Below are 18,763 nucleotides of genomic sequence, written 5' to 3'. Positions count from 1 at the left end.
TAGCAAGAAGTCATTTTGTTCTTACTGTCACACCAGTGGCATTAGACAATTCAGAACTTTTGCTTGGAAGAGGAAGGGCTGTGTTCTGCTGGTTTTTCAAAGTCCTTGCAATGCTAGATAAAGTCACAGCGCCCCTTCTGGACTCAGTGCTCCATCCCAGCCGCAAGGCCTGTGCCCTTTGAGGGGAGCCAAGGACACAATGGGGTGCAAGCCGATACCTCCCTCCCCCTTGACTCACTTTGGTGTTCCAGTCACTGTGGCTTCAGGCGGCCCACAGGACTGTCCTCCAGGTCAGATGGTTGGCTTCATTTACAGGTACATCGCCACTTAAAAATAATACTCTGGGGGCCTGGCCAAGAAAACCAAGGGAGAATGGAGTTAGCTGGGGACACTGAGAAGACAGCATTTCTGTCTATTCAGAAAACTGTTTGACCAGCAAGAGTTTTACTAATTTTTCTTGTAGTCCGTCGAAGAGTAATGATCCTGTTTGCAGTGGTGGCAGTTAATAAAACCCCAAAATACCCTGCCATTTTTCTATCAGATCTTTGATATTTAAAAAAAAAAAAAATCTGTTTATTTTGAGCCCATGTCCATTTTCCTGATAGCATCAGGGAAAGTTAATCTTTCTTTTCACTTCTAACAGTGAACTGGACTACCATGATGCTGTGAATGTCAATGATCGGTGCCAGAAAATCTGTGACCAGTGGGACAGATTGGGAACGCTTACTCAGAAGAGGAGAGAAGCCTTGGAGGTGAAGCCTGTTGACATGAAATCTTTTCTTAGAAGCTCTTAAGTTCCTGTTTTTGTTTTTCCGTGGTGTGATGTGTGTAAAACACAACAGGTTGTCTCATGAAAGGAGCCACCACAGAGAATATGAAAAATAGGAGAAAGTGGGAAATGTATAGTTGGTGGCTTTGTACTGTATTTATCCGTATAGCAGTGAAGCGTGCTTTTTTTTTCCCCCGGGGAGCCATACTTTCTATTTCCAGTGAAGCATTGGTTGTTTTTGTTTTTTGTTTTTTCAGTGAAGCATACTTTTGAAATAAAAAGAAAAATCCAGGGGTAATAAGATTATGGTATAAACCCATTTTGTATCAGGTAGTGATTATAGTGAATTTCCAAAGGGCCTTCTCTAAAGAGTAAATTGAGCTGTGATGGAGTCAGGGAATCAGGAAGAACTTCACTTGCAGGTGGGCAAAGGGAAAATGGCAACAAATGTTGGAGGATAAAGGGAAATGAAACAGATCCAGGATGAACTTGGCCTTATTCAAGTAGAAGAGTTGGATAAGCAACAGGAAGTGGCTGGTAGGTGGCTGTGCCCCGTTGTCTCTCCCCACGGAAGACGCACACGTACGCTGCAAAGGAAGGAAGCAGTGACCCGTTTTCTGAGTCTGATGAAACTTTTATTATTATTTTTTAACATTTTTTTTAAAAATTTTTTTTTCAACTTTTTAAATTTATTTTTGGGACAGAGAGAGACAGAGCATGAACAGGGGAGGGGCAGAGAGAGAGGGAGACACAGAATCGGAAACAGGCTCCAGGCTCCGAGCCATCAGCCCAGAGCCTGACGCGGGGCTTGAACTCACAGACCATGAGATCGTGACCTGGCTGAAGTCGGACGCTTAACCGACTGCGCCACCCAGGCGCCCCTTTTTTAACATTTTTTAATGTTTAGTTTTGACTGACAGAGCATGAGTGAGGGAGGGGCAGAGAGAGAGGGAGACACAGAACCCAAAGCAGGCTCCAGGCTCTGAGCTGCCAGCACAGAGCCCGATGCGGGGCTCGAACCCATGAACTGTGAGATCATGAGCTGAGCCAAAGTCAGACGCTCAACCGACTGAGCCACCCAGGCGCCCCTGATGAAAATTTTATAATATGTGATATCAAGCTTCCTAGATGCCAAATGGCTGTTAGCATATCCACCTAAAGAAAGGAAGGTTGAGGGAAGAAGCACCAGGCAAACAGAGACCCCTCCAAGATTTTAGGGCAGGAGGAAAAAATGAATAACTATGGGACATCTCTAGATAGGGCATGCTTGTTTTCCCTGTCTGCCCCCATCATCTCTGTCAGATGAAACAGTTACAGTGTTCTCTGTGGCTCAAAGCCAGGTGCTTCCCCATGCCCAGAAGGGCAAAGAAGATCTCTGTATTAAATCCCGAATGAAGATTTGAGGACATTAAATTGTAGTTCTTCTGTCGTCTTCACTTAGGCAGGTGACTTCTGGGAAAGGCGTGCATCTTCTCTGCACACCGTTGTGTATAAAATGAGGAAGATGCCCTGAATGATCTGGTTAACATGGTTAGGGAATCAGATCTAACCTTAAAGGTACTGCTTTAGCTGAAAGCAAGTTACTATATCCCCCATGCGGATTCTCAGTTTTCAAAAAAAGTAGCACTTAGCAGAGCATTCTTTCAAAACAAGGCTGCGCTGGCTGTTACTCAATCCTTTTTTGATTTGGAAGGCACTTCAGAGACCTGCAGGGCTCAGTCTCCTCATTGGACGTTGGCTAATCTTTGGGACGCACGAGCTAGTGGTGAGAGCGTGTTGCGATGAACACGATGTCAGAGGAGAGTTTATTGTCCTGGAATGCACGTTTGTGTCTTCGGAGAACAGTTTTTTATCAATCTAGGATAACACTCCTGTTTCACTGATCTCCAGAGAACTGAGAAATTGCTAGAAACCATCGATCAGCTTCACCTGGAGTTTGCCAAGAGAGCTGCCCCTTTCAACAACTGGATGGAAGGAGCTATGGAGGATCTGCAGGACATGTTTATTGTGCACAGCATCGAGGAGATCCAGGTAACCGAACCCCCGGACTCCTGCCGTACTAGAAATGAACTGCAATTTTTAAAAACTTAGAATTCTTTTTTGTTTCGTTGCTTCTTCTTTCTTCTTTTGTTTTTGTTTTTTGTTGTTTGTTTTTGTTTGTTTTTGTTTATTTTTTTCCCCTGAGGAAAATGTTAACTAGGAAGCCAAAATTACCCCTTGATCTTTAGCTTAAAAATGGGTATACTGCTATTGGCTGCAGCTAAATTCATATCAATCAGACAATGGTGAATACATCTAAAAGGGCCTGTTTTTAAAACATACTGTGGAATCATCGAGCAAAATAGACCTATACGCTCTTGGGAGGTATCCACGGAAAGTTGTGAGTTTATTGGCTGCTGCGTTAAGTACTTTCTTAATTTTTTTTTTAACATTTATGTATTTTTGAGACAGAGAGAGAGAAAGAGTGTGAGCCGGAGAGGGGCAGAGAGAGAGGGAGACACAGAATCCAAAGCAGGCTCCAGGCTCTGAGCTGTCAGCACAGAGCCCGACACAGGGCTCGAACTCACAGACTGCGAGATCATGACCTGAGCTGAAGTCAGACCCTTAACCGATTGAGCCACCCACTCGCCCCAAGTACTTTGCAAATATATCCACACGACTGTTTATTAAGATCTGTATACTTTTGCTGGGTCATAAAGCAAAAGAAACCATGAAGCAGCACCTCCTGTCTCCCACAGACCAAAATGTTCTGCTTCTGATTTCTTCTGGAACTTCAAAGTTTGTAAATAAGACTTTTCAGGAGTCACGTGAGGGAGGAGAGTTACTCTTAAATAGCCAGGACGCAGTTTATTGAGAGACCAGTGTACCATGAACTTGATGTACAATGGAATAGAAAGGGAAATACTTTCAAATTCTTCTTTCTGTAAAATAGTCATCAAAAAGAATCCAAATATAAAGAATGCTAAAGGTTGGGATTTGGACCCACCTCTCCCCGCTCAGGAGCGTTCTAGAGTGTTCTATTTGCACCTGGGTGGAGGGGGAAAGAAATTACTTTGTTGAACATTGCGTTTTTTGCATGAGCTCTGAAGCAGAGGTTAGCAACCTGAAATCCTTTATTTTTGGAATAAGTGAGATTTCTAAGTGTCGTGGAAGCTCTACCTGATGCATGAAGCAGTTTCTCTGTTTAGTGAAAGGTCACTCTACATTGCAGCGCCTGAAGCGACCGTTAGCGTGGCAGACGGTGGTTTCCATGGCACCTACAGACACCAGAACCAAGGGGCTGAGGTCTTACACCTTAGGGCCAGAGGAGAGGCTTTTTTTTTTTTTTTTCTTTATTTTGAAAGAAAGACAGTGTGAGTGGGAGAGAGGGAGAGAGAGAATCCCGAGCAGGCTCCACACTGTCAGCGCAGAGCCTGATGCGGGGCTCGAATGCATGAAACTGAGAGATCGTGACCTGAGCTGAAACCAAGAGCTGGGTACTCAACTGGCTGAGCCACCCAGGCATCCCCATGGAGGTTTTTAAAGACGTAGAGGAACAAATTGGTTTTTGCCGCCTTTTCTTTTCGAGAGATGTATTTCCTGGTGGTCTTTAAATAGAAAGACAGCAAATGTTATGTTCTCTTGTTGGACTGCAGAGGTTAGGAAGGGCAGCTAAGTTCTGTTTGTCAGTGGAGGGTAAGACCTAAATAGTAGCTGGGGAAGCGGAAGTGATGGTTCAGCTGGTTGAGCATCCCACTTCAGCTCAGGTCATGATCTCTTGGTTTGTGAGTTCGAGCCCCACTTTGGGCTCTGTGCTGACAGCTCAGAGCCTGGAGCCTGCTTCAGATTCTGTATCTCCCTTTCTCTCTACCCCTTTCCCACTCATATTCTGTCTGTCTCTCTCTAAAAAATAAATAGACATTCAATAAAATAAAAAATTGTGAACGCAAACATGATTTTTGTTTAAAAAGAAAATGATGGGTTTTTTTTTTTTTTTTTGAAGACTTTGGATTACTAGCCATCACTTCATCATCCTGGTGTCCTTTTTCCATTTCTGAGGAACTCCTGTGCACAAAATAGCATCTTTGAAACATCCAGAATTTGTTTCCCCGCAGAGATTCCTGCAATTAAAAAAGGCATTTGCACGTGTGCAGAAGGGAACGTCGCAGCCTGTAACATTCACGCTGTAATAACGTTTTCCCCACTTTTGTCTCCGGGTTAGAGTCTGATCACTGCCCACGAGCAGTTCAAGGCCACGCTGCCCGAGGCGGATGGTGAGCGGCAGTCCATCATGGCCATCCAGAACGAGGTGGAGAAAGTGATCCAGAGCTACAGCATCAGAATCAGTTCCAGCAATCCCTACAGCACTGTGACCGTGGATGAGCTCCGGGCCAAGTGGGACAAGGTGGGTGACTGAGGACCGGCTGTGGGGCAGGGTGGGCACTCCTGAAGCCGAGGCTGAGGGGAGAGGTAAAAACTTGGGGAACCAGAGTGACTGATTTGCATCACGATTGGGGTTTTCCTTTGCCCCGAATGTCACAGATGTGTTTGAAGGTAAACTGAGGCATAGTAAAAATTTAAGAGTTTATTTGAGCCAAAATCGATTCGAATCCTGCAAACATCCCATCCGGCAGCTACAAAGGAGCTCTGGGGAGCTGTACGAAGTGAAAGACTTTTGTGGGCAGAGGGGGAGCGGGAACAAGGAAATTATACTAGGCGAAAAAAGCCGGTTGGTTATTGCAAGGTTACTTTCCTTCAGGGGATGGTGGGGGTCTGTCTGTCAGCCGATGACCTAACTAGTGCGGATCAGGTGATTGGCCAGTTTAAGATTCCATTCCTGGGCAACCTGAAACTGTAATTGAGTTCTCCAGTTGGTGACATGAGGCTTAGCCTAAGTAACTCCATTTTGGGCTAGTTGTCTTGTTTCTAGCAGATGAAGTAAGTTAAACTCTTAAATGCCACTCGGCAGTCTTGGGTTTGTAAGGAAAGAAAGCAGAAATGTTTTTCTTTAAGGAAAATCTTACAAAATGTTGGCAAAATCAGTATAGGCCAGGATGCTAATACCATAAGGGAAACCATTTTTAAAACCCCAGCTGGAAATTGGGTGCACTCGAGCTTGCCTACCGTAAGAACTTCATTAAAGAATTTTTAGAATGTGGGGTAGACATTTCCCAAATGTGTGTGAAATTTTAAATGCAGAAAAATTGCTCAGAAAACTAGGGAGGGAAAGTATTCCTGCTAACTTGCAGCCCTTTAGATTTTGGGAAACTGTCCACGGATTTAATTATAGTCCAAATGGGATCATTTGAGCCTTTTTGTCTTACTCTTAAGAAAGATTTATTTCCACGGTTTAAACGATAGCCCAGCTATCTGTGTGTGCCACCACGTGGCCTCCAAGGAATAAGTCCACCTAGTGGATCTGAGGTGGCTTCGTACAGAAACATGCGTATGACAATTGTGTAGTTATCAACAGTGCAAAAGAGGAGAAAAACAGGTATGGCAAGGAGAGCATTTATCTGGGAGACAGCCGACATGGAAAGGGAAACATGTTGAGCTAAGTAGTTCCCCTGAAGAGAAGGGAAATCTGTCATTTCTTCAAGTGGGGCAAACATTTCTCCCAGCACGAAGTTAAAAAGCAAATTGGACACGTGGATTTTTGTGAAAGGGACATTATGAATGGTAACGTCTGTGGGAGCAGTTTTGCAGAAGACCCAAAAAAGACTTCTGAGGTAGCTCCTTTGTGGATTCACAGAGAACTCATGTTATATGAGAATGTCTGTGATTTCTACTGTGATCAAGTCACAGTACTGCTAAATACTACTGTGGATTTGCTGCCCACATTCGTAATCGAAGGAAACACTAACTTTCAATTAGAGATAGTGAAAATAAAGATGTCCGCTTTCCCTCAGTCAAGTTCACAAATCCTCTGCAGGGAGCCCCTGCCTGGAGGAATGTCCGTGTCCCTAATGCAGATGCACCCAGGTTTTCAGCAGGCACTGGGGGGGGGCCATCAGGACTAGACTGAGCTCTCCCTTTGGTTCCTGTAGTGGGGGCCCCCACTCCCCCCACCCTCTCTGTTTCCACCCCTCCGCTCTGGACTATCAGCACATATCTCGGTCACTCCTGTTGGAAGAAAGCTGGTGTCTTATCCCTGTTGCCCTTGGTCCCTGACAGGTGAAGCAGCTTGTGCCCATCCGGGATCAGTCCCTGCAGGAGGAGCTGGCCCGTCAGCATGCCAATGAGCGTCTGCGTCGCCAGTTTGCTGCACAGGCCAATGCCATCGGGCCGTGGATCCAGAACAAGATGGAGGTAGTGTGGCGCCCTTCACAGAGAGCTTTTCCCCAGCCTCAAAATTAGTCCCTGAGTTGACCCAATGATGACACCTCTTCTGCTCCCGGTTGCTCCACTCAGGGCTGGGAGGGCCCTTCCTGTCATGCTGGGCTTTGCTCTTTTGGGCTCCTGAGCTTTTGTGGCCTGTGGACACTGGTGCAGTGTGTGGGGGCACACTTACGGGGACCAGGCTGTTCATGCTGCCATCCGTTCATTGTGTCATTAAAAAGGATGACGGGGCTCTTTCTCAGTGCTTAGCTTCTATGGGACCTAGATTTTAAACCATCCATCCCTAAGGAGGACATGTGAAGAGTCACAAAGATTGCGTTTTCAAGGGCACCTGGGTGGCTCAGTTGGTTAAGTGTCCAACTCTTGGTTCGGACAGATCACGATCACACGGTTTCATGAGTTTGAGCCCTGCCTTGGGAGCCTGCTTGGGATTCTCTCTCACTCCCTCTCTACCTGCCCCTTCCCGACTCATGCTACCTCTGTCTCTCTCAAAATAAATAAACTTAAATTTTTTTTTAAAAAATAAAGCAGATATTTTGCATTTTCAGAACATTTAAGGAAAAGTGATCTTTGAATGACACTGATTTCTGGGTTCATTTTATCCCTGAGAACAGCCAAGAGACGTATATTGCCCTTCTTGTGTTTCTCCCAACCTCCTATGGTGGTAAATTGTTACCTTCTTTCTTAAAGGGAGAACATATAAAACTATAAGAAATTCTTTTGACTCTCCAGTGGTCTTACATCTGTCCACAGCTCATTTCATGAAGAACATCACACCGCTGCCTCCAGAACAGGGCAGCGCTGACCCAGGCAGGCTTCCGTCTTTAGTGGAAGGAGGCTGAGAAAATGCTCACCCCTCTTCCTGCTTTGCTCTTTCGGCTCTCGGTTGATTTTTCCCCACCCTGTAGATGAATCATAACCAGAGCTGCTTTCACACTGTGGTCCTGCCCCGTTTCCCACCCCACCTGAGAAAATCCCCTGACTCTGGCTGCAGCTGAATGCCAGCATGGCGTCTGCAGCAGCATCAGGAACTGGGACTCCCACACGGTCATCGTAGAGGCCCACTCACCCGTTTCTTCCCTCCTCTTGCCTCTGTCAGGAGATTGCCCGGAGCTCCATCCAGATCACAGGAGCCCTGGAAGACCAGATGAACCAGCTGAAGCAGTATGAGCACAACATCATCAACTACAAGAACAACATCGACAAGCTAGAGGGAGACCATCAGCTCATCCAGGAGGCCCTGGTCTTTGACAACAAGCACACCAATTACACCATGGAGGTACAGCGGCCACACAGGCGGGGGTCACTGTGGCTTTTAGTCGTGACCATCTCACCTTCTCTTGGGGTGTTTCCCCCCCACCCTCAGTTGTCTGTGTCTGTTCCTGTGAAGTTCTGCATGGTGGAAGTTAGGGATCTTCAGGCCTTCCCCATCACTATATGTGAAAAAGCTTTGTGAACTAGATCAAGCACTATAAAATTGTTGGTTTCCATGGTCACCACCACCATCACCATCATCATCATCATGACAATGAATCCAGTGCACTGCTTTGAAAGCCAAAACAAATGATTAACATTGCTACCAGTTTGGCCCAATTTCCTGTCCTTGGAGTGAGCAGGGGCAATCCAGGGCCCTTCCTGCTATTTGGTAAATGGAAAAATATTTGTAATGACAAATAGACTCTGTATTGTACGTTTTGTTTACGAAGTGCCAGTCACCACCGTTAGGACCCCCACTCTCACTTCTGAGCACTTCCTACTACATAGTCTTAGGAAGAGTGAAAAATTAGAATGGAATAATGAAAGAGTTTGGTAAGCCCTACTTACCTCCCTTTGAGTCTGCTCTCCGGCTATGAAAATGAGGAGGCAAGATTGATGTGCTGATAAGACCCAGGGCTGATCATTTCCTTTTTGCTTTGGTAGCACATTCGTGTTGGGTGGGAGGTGCTGCTGACGACCATCGCCAGAACCATCAATGAAGTGGAGACCCAGATCCTGACGAGAGACGCGAAAGGCATCACCCAAGAGCAGATGAATGAGTTCAGGGCCTCCTTCAACCACTTTGACAGGGTACGTCTACCTCTCCCTGTAGTTACTCGAAAAGCAATACTGGGGACATTAAAAAGTGCATTTGAACTAATATTCGTGCTATTAGTTTAAGTGTTAACGCCCAATAGATATTACAGGGAAACCGGATAATTAATGCCAAATGAAAACAGCCACCAAAGATGAAGTGCTAGGCTCTGATGTTGTTCAAGGTGATTCAGAGTCAAGGTTCACATGTGGCTTTATGCAGACCACCTGACGGATGCCTTTGTAGTTGATGGCAAAGCTAGATTTGTTCCAAGCAAAAGTGCATCCTTGATGAGATGTGGTTGTTTGACTTAGATCTTTTCTAAAGACTCAAAGACAACATTCTGAGATGCTTTTCCTAAGTAACTACTTAGATAAAGCGCCTAATGAAAACTTAACCTACCATTTTGACACATAAAACTTAATTTGTTTGCTTGTTTTAATTTTTTGTAATTAATAAAACTGACTCACGACATGTTTTAAGGAAAATGCATCAACAGAATGATGATCATTTGCATGGTACAGGCATATAAATAGTTAAGTGCTGTTTCTAAAATATTACCTGGTATTTTATTTGAATAATAGCGAGTAAAACCAATTATAATTTTTTAAGGTTTATCCATTTATTTAGAGAGAGAGAGAAAGTGTGGGTCAGGGAGGAACAGAGAGACAGAGGGAGAAAGAGAGAGAGTGAATGCATGTGGGGACGGGACAGAGAGAGGAGAGAGAGAGAGGATCCCAAGCAGGCTCTGTGCTGTCAGCATGGACATTGACAGTGGCTGGAATCCACGAACCGTGAGATCATGACTTGAGTGAAAAGTCTGACGCTTAGCTGACGGAGCCACCCAGGCGCCCCTAAAACCAAGTCTTTGTAAGAAAATTCCCAGTTTGCTTATCGTAATGGCTAAAAGAGACTTCTAAGACCACCTTTCATTTGGTAAAAATCCCGTAAAAAGGGATATCCCAGTACTCTGAACAGGACTCTGTGTATGCTTTACAGTTTTCAGTAGATGGTTCTTAAGAATGCCTCTGGGCTGTGCACCTGTCAAAGAGTTCAGACTGTAGACCTGTGATCGGGGCCTGAGGCACAATAAAGAGTGAAATACAGAGAGGAGTACAGAAGTTAGCATGTTGTGAGCGCTGCTTTATTGCGTAGGAACATGTTCCACTGCTGACCCGATCCATACATTCAAGTCCACGTCAGGGATCGCTGTCCCCGCACAAACCCAGCCGGGCTCCTTGGAGGACCTCTCTCCCTCACTGGGGCCGCCTCACAGGAAAAAGCACATTTATTTGAATCCAAGATAACGAGATGGTCTTTTGCAACTGAAGTCCAAAGGAGGGCAACACAGGATGTGCCAAGTTTTTTTTCTTTTAAGGTTTATTTGTTTTTGAGAGAGAGAGAGAGAGAGAGAGAGAGAGAGAGACAGCATGAGCAGGGGAGGGGCAGAGAGAGAGAGAGGCTCCAGGCTCTGAGCTGTCAGCACACAGCCCGTGCGGAGCTGGAACTCCCAAATGGCAAGATGGCGACCCGAGCTGAAGACCTAACCGACTGAGCCACACAGGCGCCCCAGGACCTGCCAAGTTCAAAAGTTCGTGTCAATGTTAAGAAGCGTATGTCCTGGGGGGAACGACGTTTGCTTGAACTTAGTGGGGAGAGGTGTCAGGAATGTGGATCCACTTTGCTGCGTCCTCTCATTGAACAGTAAGGGTTAGGAATGGCAGAGGACCCAGCGGATGTGCCCTGAGGGAATTCTTGCTGGGCTTTCGGAGCACAGACGTAACCTGATCGTGGCTGTGTTTCAGAAAAAACGTGCCTGGCTGCAGTGGCTACAATGGACTGGACTGGACGGTAGGGGGCGGGCAGTGGAGGCACAGACCGGAGGCTCTTGGAGAAGGGAGAGGAGAGGAACGGGAGTTCCTGGGCGGGGGCATAACAGAGGTACAAGTGAGGACAAGAGGGCAGAGCTGAGATTCGCTGAGACAGAAATCGGGGAGAACGTAACCACAGGATTGGGGGGCGGAGGAGAGAGAGAGATTACAAATAACATGGATATTCCAAGCCTTGAGGGCATGAGAACAGGAGTGCCGTGCAAGTGGAGTGAGCATTACATGAAGAGGTGCCCTGGCCAGCTGGCAACCCGGTTAGGGCTCAGGGCTGAGCCCTGCAGGGGTCCCCACGCGCTGGTGTTTGTGGCAGCACAGCCTGGAGAGCAGGAAGAGGGAAGGGCCCAGACTGTGGGGAATTAACTGTGTGTGAAGGAGGCAGAGGAACCAGGGAAAGAGAAGTAAGGAAAGTCAGCCTGAAATAAGTGTCAGTGAGGTAGGAAAGCATGTTCCCGGGAGGGCAGGTCAGTGACTGAGCCCCAGGCACAGGCATGAGAACAGACATGTGCAGTTTCCATTCATAGGAAAACAGAACTTGCCATTCGCTTCTGGGACGGGCCATTTCATGGGCAAGTGAAAATGTCAAAAAATAACCTTAAAGGTGTTTTCTTATTTTTAAGTTCATACTGATGCTGAGCCTTAGCTGTCTCCTCAATACTTGCAAGAAAATCTTCAGCATGGCACGCACTTCCTATCACACCCAGGGCTTTGTGGGGACACCTGGGTATCTGTAGAGTTGAGGGCAGTGTTTGTCCTGACCCGGCCTTTCCTCGGCTGTGACAGCCGTTGTCCCTTTGGGCCTTCTTGCACGCTGCTCTGGGCAGACGCCCACTGCATTTCCGAGCATGGCTGTCTGATGCGTGGGAGGGCCGCTCCATCCTGGCCCACGAGCCGGAGAGTGATTTGGGGGTCGCTGTGCCATTGTGGGAGTCCTAGGAATGCTGGTGTCTTCCGGGAGCTTCATAAAGAGGACCGCCTGGGGCCATGAGAGCGTGATAATTTCTCTGGACCATTAGTGATCTGTCATCAGTAGGTGGCAGTAGTTAGTTCTGACCGGGCCATTCTCTTGGCACTAGGTGGTTTTTTTCCTGCTGCTTTCTTGCAAGTGTAATCTCTTTTAATTTTTGTCTGGTGGTTAGCCCCCTTTCCACTTTTTTCCTTTTTTTTTTTTTTTTTAAGTTTATTTATTTTGAGACAGAGAGAATGAGCAGGGTGGGGGGACAGAGAGAGAGGGGGACAGAGGATCCGAAGCAAGCTGACCAGAGAGAGCCCGACACGGGGCTCGAACTCCCCCAACCGTGAGATCATGACCTGGGCCGAAGTCGGACACTCAGCCAACTGAGCCACCCAGGCATTGCCCTCCTTTTTCCTTTTTAAGAAACTATTTTGTAACATCCCCGTGTTAGCCCCATCCCCTGATAAATAGAGTGACCTTTACAGTCTCTTCGGCAGGGCTCAACATGGCCCTTCTCTTACTGGATTCTTACTGGATTCTTACTTGATCTGTCCCTAACGTTCAGCTTCTCTGTTCATTTTCTTTGTTGGCAGAGGAAGAATGGCCTGATGGATCATGAAGATTTCCGAGCCTGCTTGATTTCCATGGGTTATGATTTGGTAAGACAGAAGTGAAAATTTTACTAAGATTTGATATTTTATTGACTTTGGACTTCTAGGAGGTGACTCACTTAAATTATGATGGCACACTTGGGATCAGTGCACTTTCATCGTATAGGATATTTTTGAAGGCTTGCCTGCTACTATATAGAAAGAATTTCACAGAGCCAGAATATGTGTGTTTATTCAGGAATTGGTCAGATTTTTATTTTCTAATAAAAGAAGAGAACATGAAGTTTTCTGATGATTTTTTTTTTATTCTTTAAAGTTTTTTTTTTTAAGTTTATTTATTTGAGGTGGGGGGGAGGAGTTGAAGGAGAGCATGAGCAGGGGAGGGGCAGAGAGAGAGGGAGATAGGGAATCCCAAGCAGGCTCCACACTGTCAACACAGAGCCCAGCATGGGGCTGGATCTCATGAACCGTTAGAAGGAGGTGAGATGGAGACCTGAGCTGAAATCAAGAGTCGGATGCTTAACCGACTGAGCCACCCAGGCACCCCTTCTGATCATTTGTTAACAGCCATGTTGAGATGTAATTCATATACTGTACAGTTTATCCTTTATAAAGTGTATACACTTGAATGATATTTAGTAGCCTGATGATTTTCAAAGTGCTTTTCCCACTAATATCTTAGAAGGTAAAAACTTTTTTAGTAATAAATCAGCTAAGAAAATCTTACATTTACAGTATACCCCGGCTTCTCTATTACCCATCAATGTGGATTTTGAACATGAGCTACTTTGGTTCTTCTCAGACCCTTACAATAAAAATCATGAGAGCCACGTTCTGAACTGCCTTCCATTTAGCAATGTTACTCTTGTTGATTGATTGGAGTCCAAGAAAAGGCCCATCTCTCTTTCTCTCTGAAGTCCTCTTCCGGAAATATGTTAAGGCCTGAAGGCTACATGGGTCAGAGGGAGGAAGGAATTCTGACCTTCAGCAGCTTCTGGCTTGATGCTACAGCAACTTGTAACATCATTTCATGGCAATAAACTTAAGTCGCTATTTAAATTTTCAGACGCTAAGGAATTTGCATGTCGGGAGGTAAAAAGGCCTCATTGAGGGTTGTGTCCCGTTGAATTACATGTTTCTTTGCAACCTTGCCTCAGGGCGAAGCTGAATTTGCCCGCATCATGACCCTGGTGGATCCCAATGGACAGGGCACCGTCACCTTCCAGTCCTTCATCGACTTCATGACTAGAGAGACGGCGGACACGGACACAGCCGAGCAGGTCATTGCCTCCTTCCGGATCCTGGCTTCTGATAAGGTCTGCAGTGACAGATTTCCTTCTGCTTTTGTGGTAGTCGGGTGCATTGATCTGGTAAAACAAGAAACAGCGTTGCCAAGTAAAAACCATTTTGATATTTTGTACCACATCAGCATTGAAATAAAAAAGCAGCAAGTAAACCTAACGATGGCAAACACAGAACAGAGAAAACACAGACATTCTGTTCCTGGCACTTTGTGTGGGCCTCACAGTGAATTTGACAGAAGGAACCAAGTGCATATTTTGTAGAGTTTTTTTCTGTGCTTCACTGGTTAAATGCCATTTTACATTCTGGGTCAGTAGATGCCACACAAATCAGATACCGTGGAACCGGGAACCTTTTCTTAAGGATCAGTGACCTCAACTTTGTGCCCAACCACGGGAGCAAAGTTAAATATAGCCATTCGGTCATTTAAAATATTGGCAGGCTTTTCATTACGTGTGGGCTAGAAATTAAGTAGGAGTTTAATTGCATGTTCAAGATTTTTGAATCTCATTCCCCAAACAATAACATCTCAGTATGTATAAATTCAATGTGGGACATGATTCTTTTATTCTGTGTTCTGGCTGAGAGGGAAGAGGAATTTAGGGTGTTAAAACATCAGCATGGCCATGCTTATTACCTTAAAACATCAGATAAGTTAAACTATCCTAAAAACAATAATGTTTATTTTAAAATTCATCCTGTTCTCATGAGAGTGGGGGTAGAGGGAGAGGAGGTAATAAAGCAAAGCTCATCTAATGCACCCACCCCATAAGAAAACTACTATAAGTTATAGTGTATTTGCTATTTATTTTTTTGACTCTCACCAACCAGTCTGGTTTTTAAAATTTTTTTTTAATGTTTATTTATTTTTGAGAGAGAGAGAGATAGTGTGAGCAGGGGAGGGGCAGACAGAGAGGGACACACAGAATCCGAAGCAGGCTCTAGGCTCCAAGCTGTCAGCATAGAACCCAATGCGGGGCTTGAACTCACGAACTGTGAGATCACAACCTGAGCTGAAGTCAGACACTTAACCAATTGAGCCACCCAGCTGCCCCCAGCCAGTCTGTTTTACTAGAATTATGCTGTTTCCTGTTGGACATTTGACATTTACCAAAAAAAAAAAAAGAAAAAAAAAAAAGAAAAAAAAATCCATTGCTAATGTTAATTTTATTTTGCTTTAGAAAGAGGTTTTCTCCAGTGGCAAAGTTAGCTTTATAATAAACTGAGTAGGAAAATGACTCCATTTCCTAAAAACACAATCACATACGTTAAAAAAAACAAAACGTTGATCACGTTAAGTAACCATCCCTATATTCTCATCAGTGTATGATATAAACCAACTGTCCCTTTATCTTCCCAGTGTGAATCTTAGGCTGTAGTATTTTCCCCTTGCATTATGGCTCATTTTGAGGAATACTGGTGATAGTCCTCCCTCTGCCTTTATGAAGCATATTACGATTTCCTGCTCTGGCCACAAGACAAATCACCTTGCACATACGCTCTTAGGAGTGAAACGCAGCCTTCCGTCCATTGTCCGCTACCGCCCCTGTTAGACCCCCCGACTTCGATCCTTTGTTTAAATCCAACAGATGCAGGCGATGTGTAAGTATCAACGCCACTGACATTCCTGTGTTTTCTGCCACTGATCTTAACCGACACTTGTGTGTTTTTTTTCCAGCCGTACATCCTGGCAGAAGAGCTCCGTCGAGAGCTGCCACCAGATCAGGCCCAGTACTGCATCAAGAGGATGCCCGCCTACTCCGGGCCGGGCAGCGTGCCCGGCGCCCTGGATTACACCGCGTTCTCCTCCGCCCTGTATGGGGAGAGTGATCTGTGATGCTGGGGCCCTGTAACCACTGATCCCATCAGAACGCAATAAAAGCCGAAGTCACAGTTGGTTTCTTGGAACCTTTGACAAGCTTTATTAAGTTAAGAGAGAGAGAAAGAAACACTTTGCAGCTCAGTGATTGGCAGCAGTGTAACTTGGCTGAGATTAAGTTTCTACAGTGTATGAGGTAGCGTGCTTTGTAAGTAGGTTTCTTTATTTCTGGATTTTTAGGTAAATACAAGGAGATAGCAGGTTTTTCTTGTTTTCTTTGATAAAGCAAATTACTTGTGTAGTATGAAATTAGGAGGCCCCCGGGACAGAAGGAAAGTAAAAAACGGGAAATTACAAGATAACCCAGGATTCAAGATCGGGGGGGAACAAAAATCACAAATTAGGTAAACATTTGATACTTTAAAAAATATTCTTCATATTTAATGTGTTTACGTCATTATCCCTAGGGGAATATATTTGGGCTATTAGCGTTTTACCTTACTGCTCATCCAAAGATTAGGTGTATTTGAATTTAATACTGTCCAGGGAACAAAAACGACCCGAAAGATCTCTAGTACTGAAAACTTTTTAAGTAGAGATTATAGTCAGTTCTTCATTATTTAGGATTATGTAGTCAATTAGTGGGTCTCAATGCCTTACAATCGTCCAAACTAGGGACCTCCTCAGGAAATACGAGAGTCAGTTTAATTGCCAGAGAGGAAGAAAAAAAAGCACTAGATAAAATGAGTTTTTAAGGATTATTTATTGAGTCCAGGTTTCTGTGCTTTTTCTAGAGCTTGTGAGTACAGGTCCTCCATCCGTAAGTGCTCGGTTTTTAAACAAGTGTCTGTGGTAGCAGTTCATAACCGGGGACAGGTCAGAGACTGGAACCCTTCCAGCTCTCCAGGCCGAACTGCCTTATGCCTCTGGTTTTACGACCTGGGAAGAAGGAGTTCTTAGGAAAAAGTAGGAAAGGCCTAAGCCTCAACAGGGGCAGAGGTAAGTTCTCGCATTGCAGAAGCTTTACGTATCTTCGGGTAAATGCATTCTGCGCAGCAGGTGTTTCCGTGAGCCCGTGGTGTGCATCCACCGCCGGGATTAGATGTTACATCCTAACGGGTTGGGAGTCTGGCACCGTCTGCATCTGAAGCCTCCTCACAGAGGACACCCCATGTGTGCCCAGCACCGCCTTGGTTTTGTCAATGTTCATCCATTTTTCTGCTTGCGCTGCGGTATGCTGTCACTCCCCCTCTGCTCCTTCCATCTTGTTGATAGCTTCTAGAGAATAAAGCAGGAATTCTTTTTGTATCTCGGTCCTCAATGATCAGGAAATGAATTATAAACAAGCAACAACAGTTGCAAACAGCAGTTAAAGTGTTACTAGAAAAGCAGTAATGTGCTCATTACCTACAGTCTGTTTCCTCAGATTTTTATAGACTTCCATCAACAGAAACATGGTATTTTCCATTCATAACTGTCTGGTAACTTAACACTTTTACGGCATTGGCCCATTTAGAACCTTCAGCCTTTATAAATTTAATCGGATGGGCTTCGTTTTCGTAGGTAGCTGGTAGTTTGCAAATTCCTGAAATATCTGAGTCCATGAGTTTAATGCCAGACACCTTTGGGGTCGTGTTTAAGTGAACTCTGAGTCCCTATTTTATTTCAACCAGGTGCTATATTCCAGCCATAAACATTACGGAAAAACTGGGGAGGCGTTTTGCCTTCAAGGCTACTAGGGATTTGTGGTGTTTTAGGATGGGAATAGGTAGCTCATCTACCTAAAATTTTAATTTCTTTATAACATTCAGGCAAGAGAATGGATCAGCACTGTATGCAAAGAAAGAAAGAAAAGAAATAAACTCTGAAAAACACTCACTAAACATATTTATACTCTTCATTTCGGAAGTTATTTTTATTCCTGAAGCTGAATTATCAATTAAACTTCATTTGGAAAAGGAAAAGAAAAGAATTCCTGTTTTTTATCACTCCAAACAATAACCGGTTTCTTTGGTTGACCACAAATTTCATCACTTAAAATCTCCATCATATTTTAAAACTCTTGTTTGAGTTCGTATTTGTCTGCCTTGAAGAGTCAGAGATGGGCTTTTTGGGTAGAGGGTGAATTTGAGATGAGGAATTTAAGGTTGACCCAGTTAGAGATGAGTGGACCAGGAAACTAAATGGATTAGGAAGGAGTTTTTACCTAGCAGCTCACTTTCAGAAAGCTAATAGGTATTTTTAAAATGTGTGCATATCCAGCTTTCACCCCAGAGTTTCAAGAAGGTCCAGGTTAAGACCTGGACATCCTTATGTTTTTAAAAGCTCCTTGGAGGATTCTCGTAACGCTTAATTGAAAACCACTGGATTAGGGGTAAAGGAAAGGATTGTTAGAATTAAAAAGTCTAAAAAAATAAAGAAGCTCTTAGTGGAAAGGTAAACAGTAGGATAAATATAAATGGCCAAACTCCGGCAAGGTCTGGTTGCTGACCTAGAAATGCCTGGCAATGACTTCGTTTTAGATGGATACATTTGGCTTGGGATTCTCTCCTACTGTGTACCTGACTCATGTAGGTTCATGAAATACGCTGGAGATGACCTCCCTACAGCCCTTAAGTGAAAGGACATGAATCTAAATGATACAAAGTTAGAGACTTGAACTTTAAGGCGAATCTAAATGATACAGAGTTAGAGACTTGAACTTTAAGGCGAAGTTGCCAGTTGTTAACAAGCTGACAAAAGTTCACCCATAGTTTCTCTGGATTATTTGACAGGAAGACACTGTGTCCTTGAGCTTTCTTTAATACCCAGGGGCCTGTGCAGTGATGATACTGTCCTGTGTGGGGCATTTTCATGTTCTATACAGAATCAGCATCGAGGAAGACAGGTTTTATTTCCCTTTTACATTTATTAACAACTCAATACTTAAGGAACTGACAGACCATCATTCATTTCAAACCGGGAGCTGGAGGCGGTTGTGATTTGTCAGTGGGGATCTCTGGCCAAGGATTCCCCAGGGCCTTAAAGTCTTT

At 44.7% G+C, this 18,763-nt stretch overlaps 1 protein-coding gene across 3 annotated transcripts in view; it reads left to right on the top strand.

The window, feature by feature from the left end:
- ACTN2 (actinin alpha 2) overlaps positions 1–15,881 on the top strand; it is a 71,930-nt gene extending 56,049 nt beyond the window's left edge. For all 3 annotated transcript variants that reach the window (XM_049646101.1, XM_049646103.1, XM_049646102.1), the window contains 9 exons: positions 644–752; positions 2,660–2,800; positions 4,971–5,153; positions 6,923–7,057; positions 8,187–8,366; positions 9,008–9,154; positions 12,593–12,658; positions 13,768–13,926; positions 15,591–15,881. In XM_049646101.1, coding sequence (XP_049502058.1) covers positions 644–752; positions 2,660–2,800; positions 4,971–5,153; positions 6,923–7,057; positions 8,187–8,366; positions 9,008–9,154; positions 12,593–12,658; positions 13,768–13,926; positions 15,591–15,749 — 1,279 coding nt within the window. In that variant the 3' untranslated portion in view covers positions 15,750–15,881. The remainder of the gene's footprint in view (positions 1–643; positions 753–2,659; positions 2,801–4,970; positions 5,154–6,922; positions 7,058–8,186; positions 8,367–9,007; positions 9,155–12,592; positions 12,659–13,767; positions 13,927–15,590) is intronic.
- The last annotated feature ends 2,882 nt before the right edge of the window (positions 15,882–18,763 follow it).

This window comes from Panthera uncia, chromosome D2 (genome assembly GCF_023721935.1).
Source record: "Panthera uncia isolate 11264 chromosome D2, Puncia_PCG_1.0, whole genome shotgun sequence".
Classification (NCBI taxonomy): Eukaryota; Metazoa; Chordata; class Mammalia; order Carnivora; family Felidae; genus Panthera; species Panthera uncia.
Note: the sequence above shows the minus strand (reverse complement) of the source record. Positions and strands in the feature narration are given on the sequence as shown.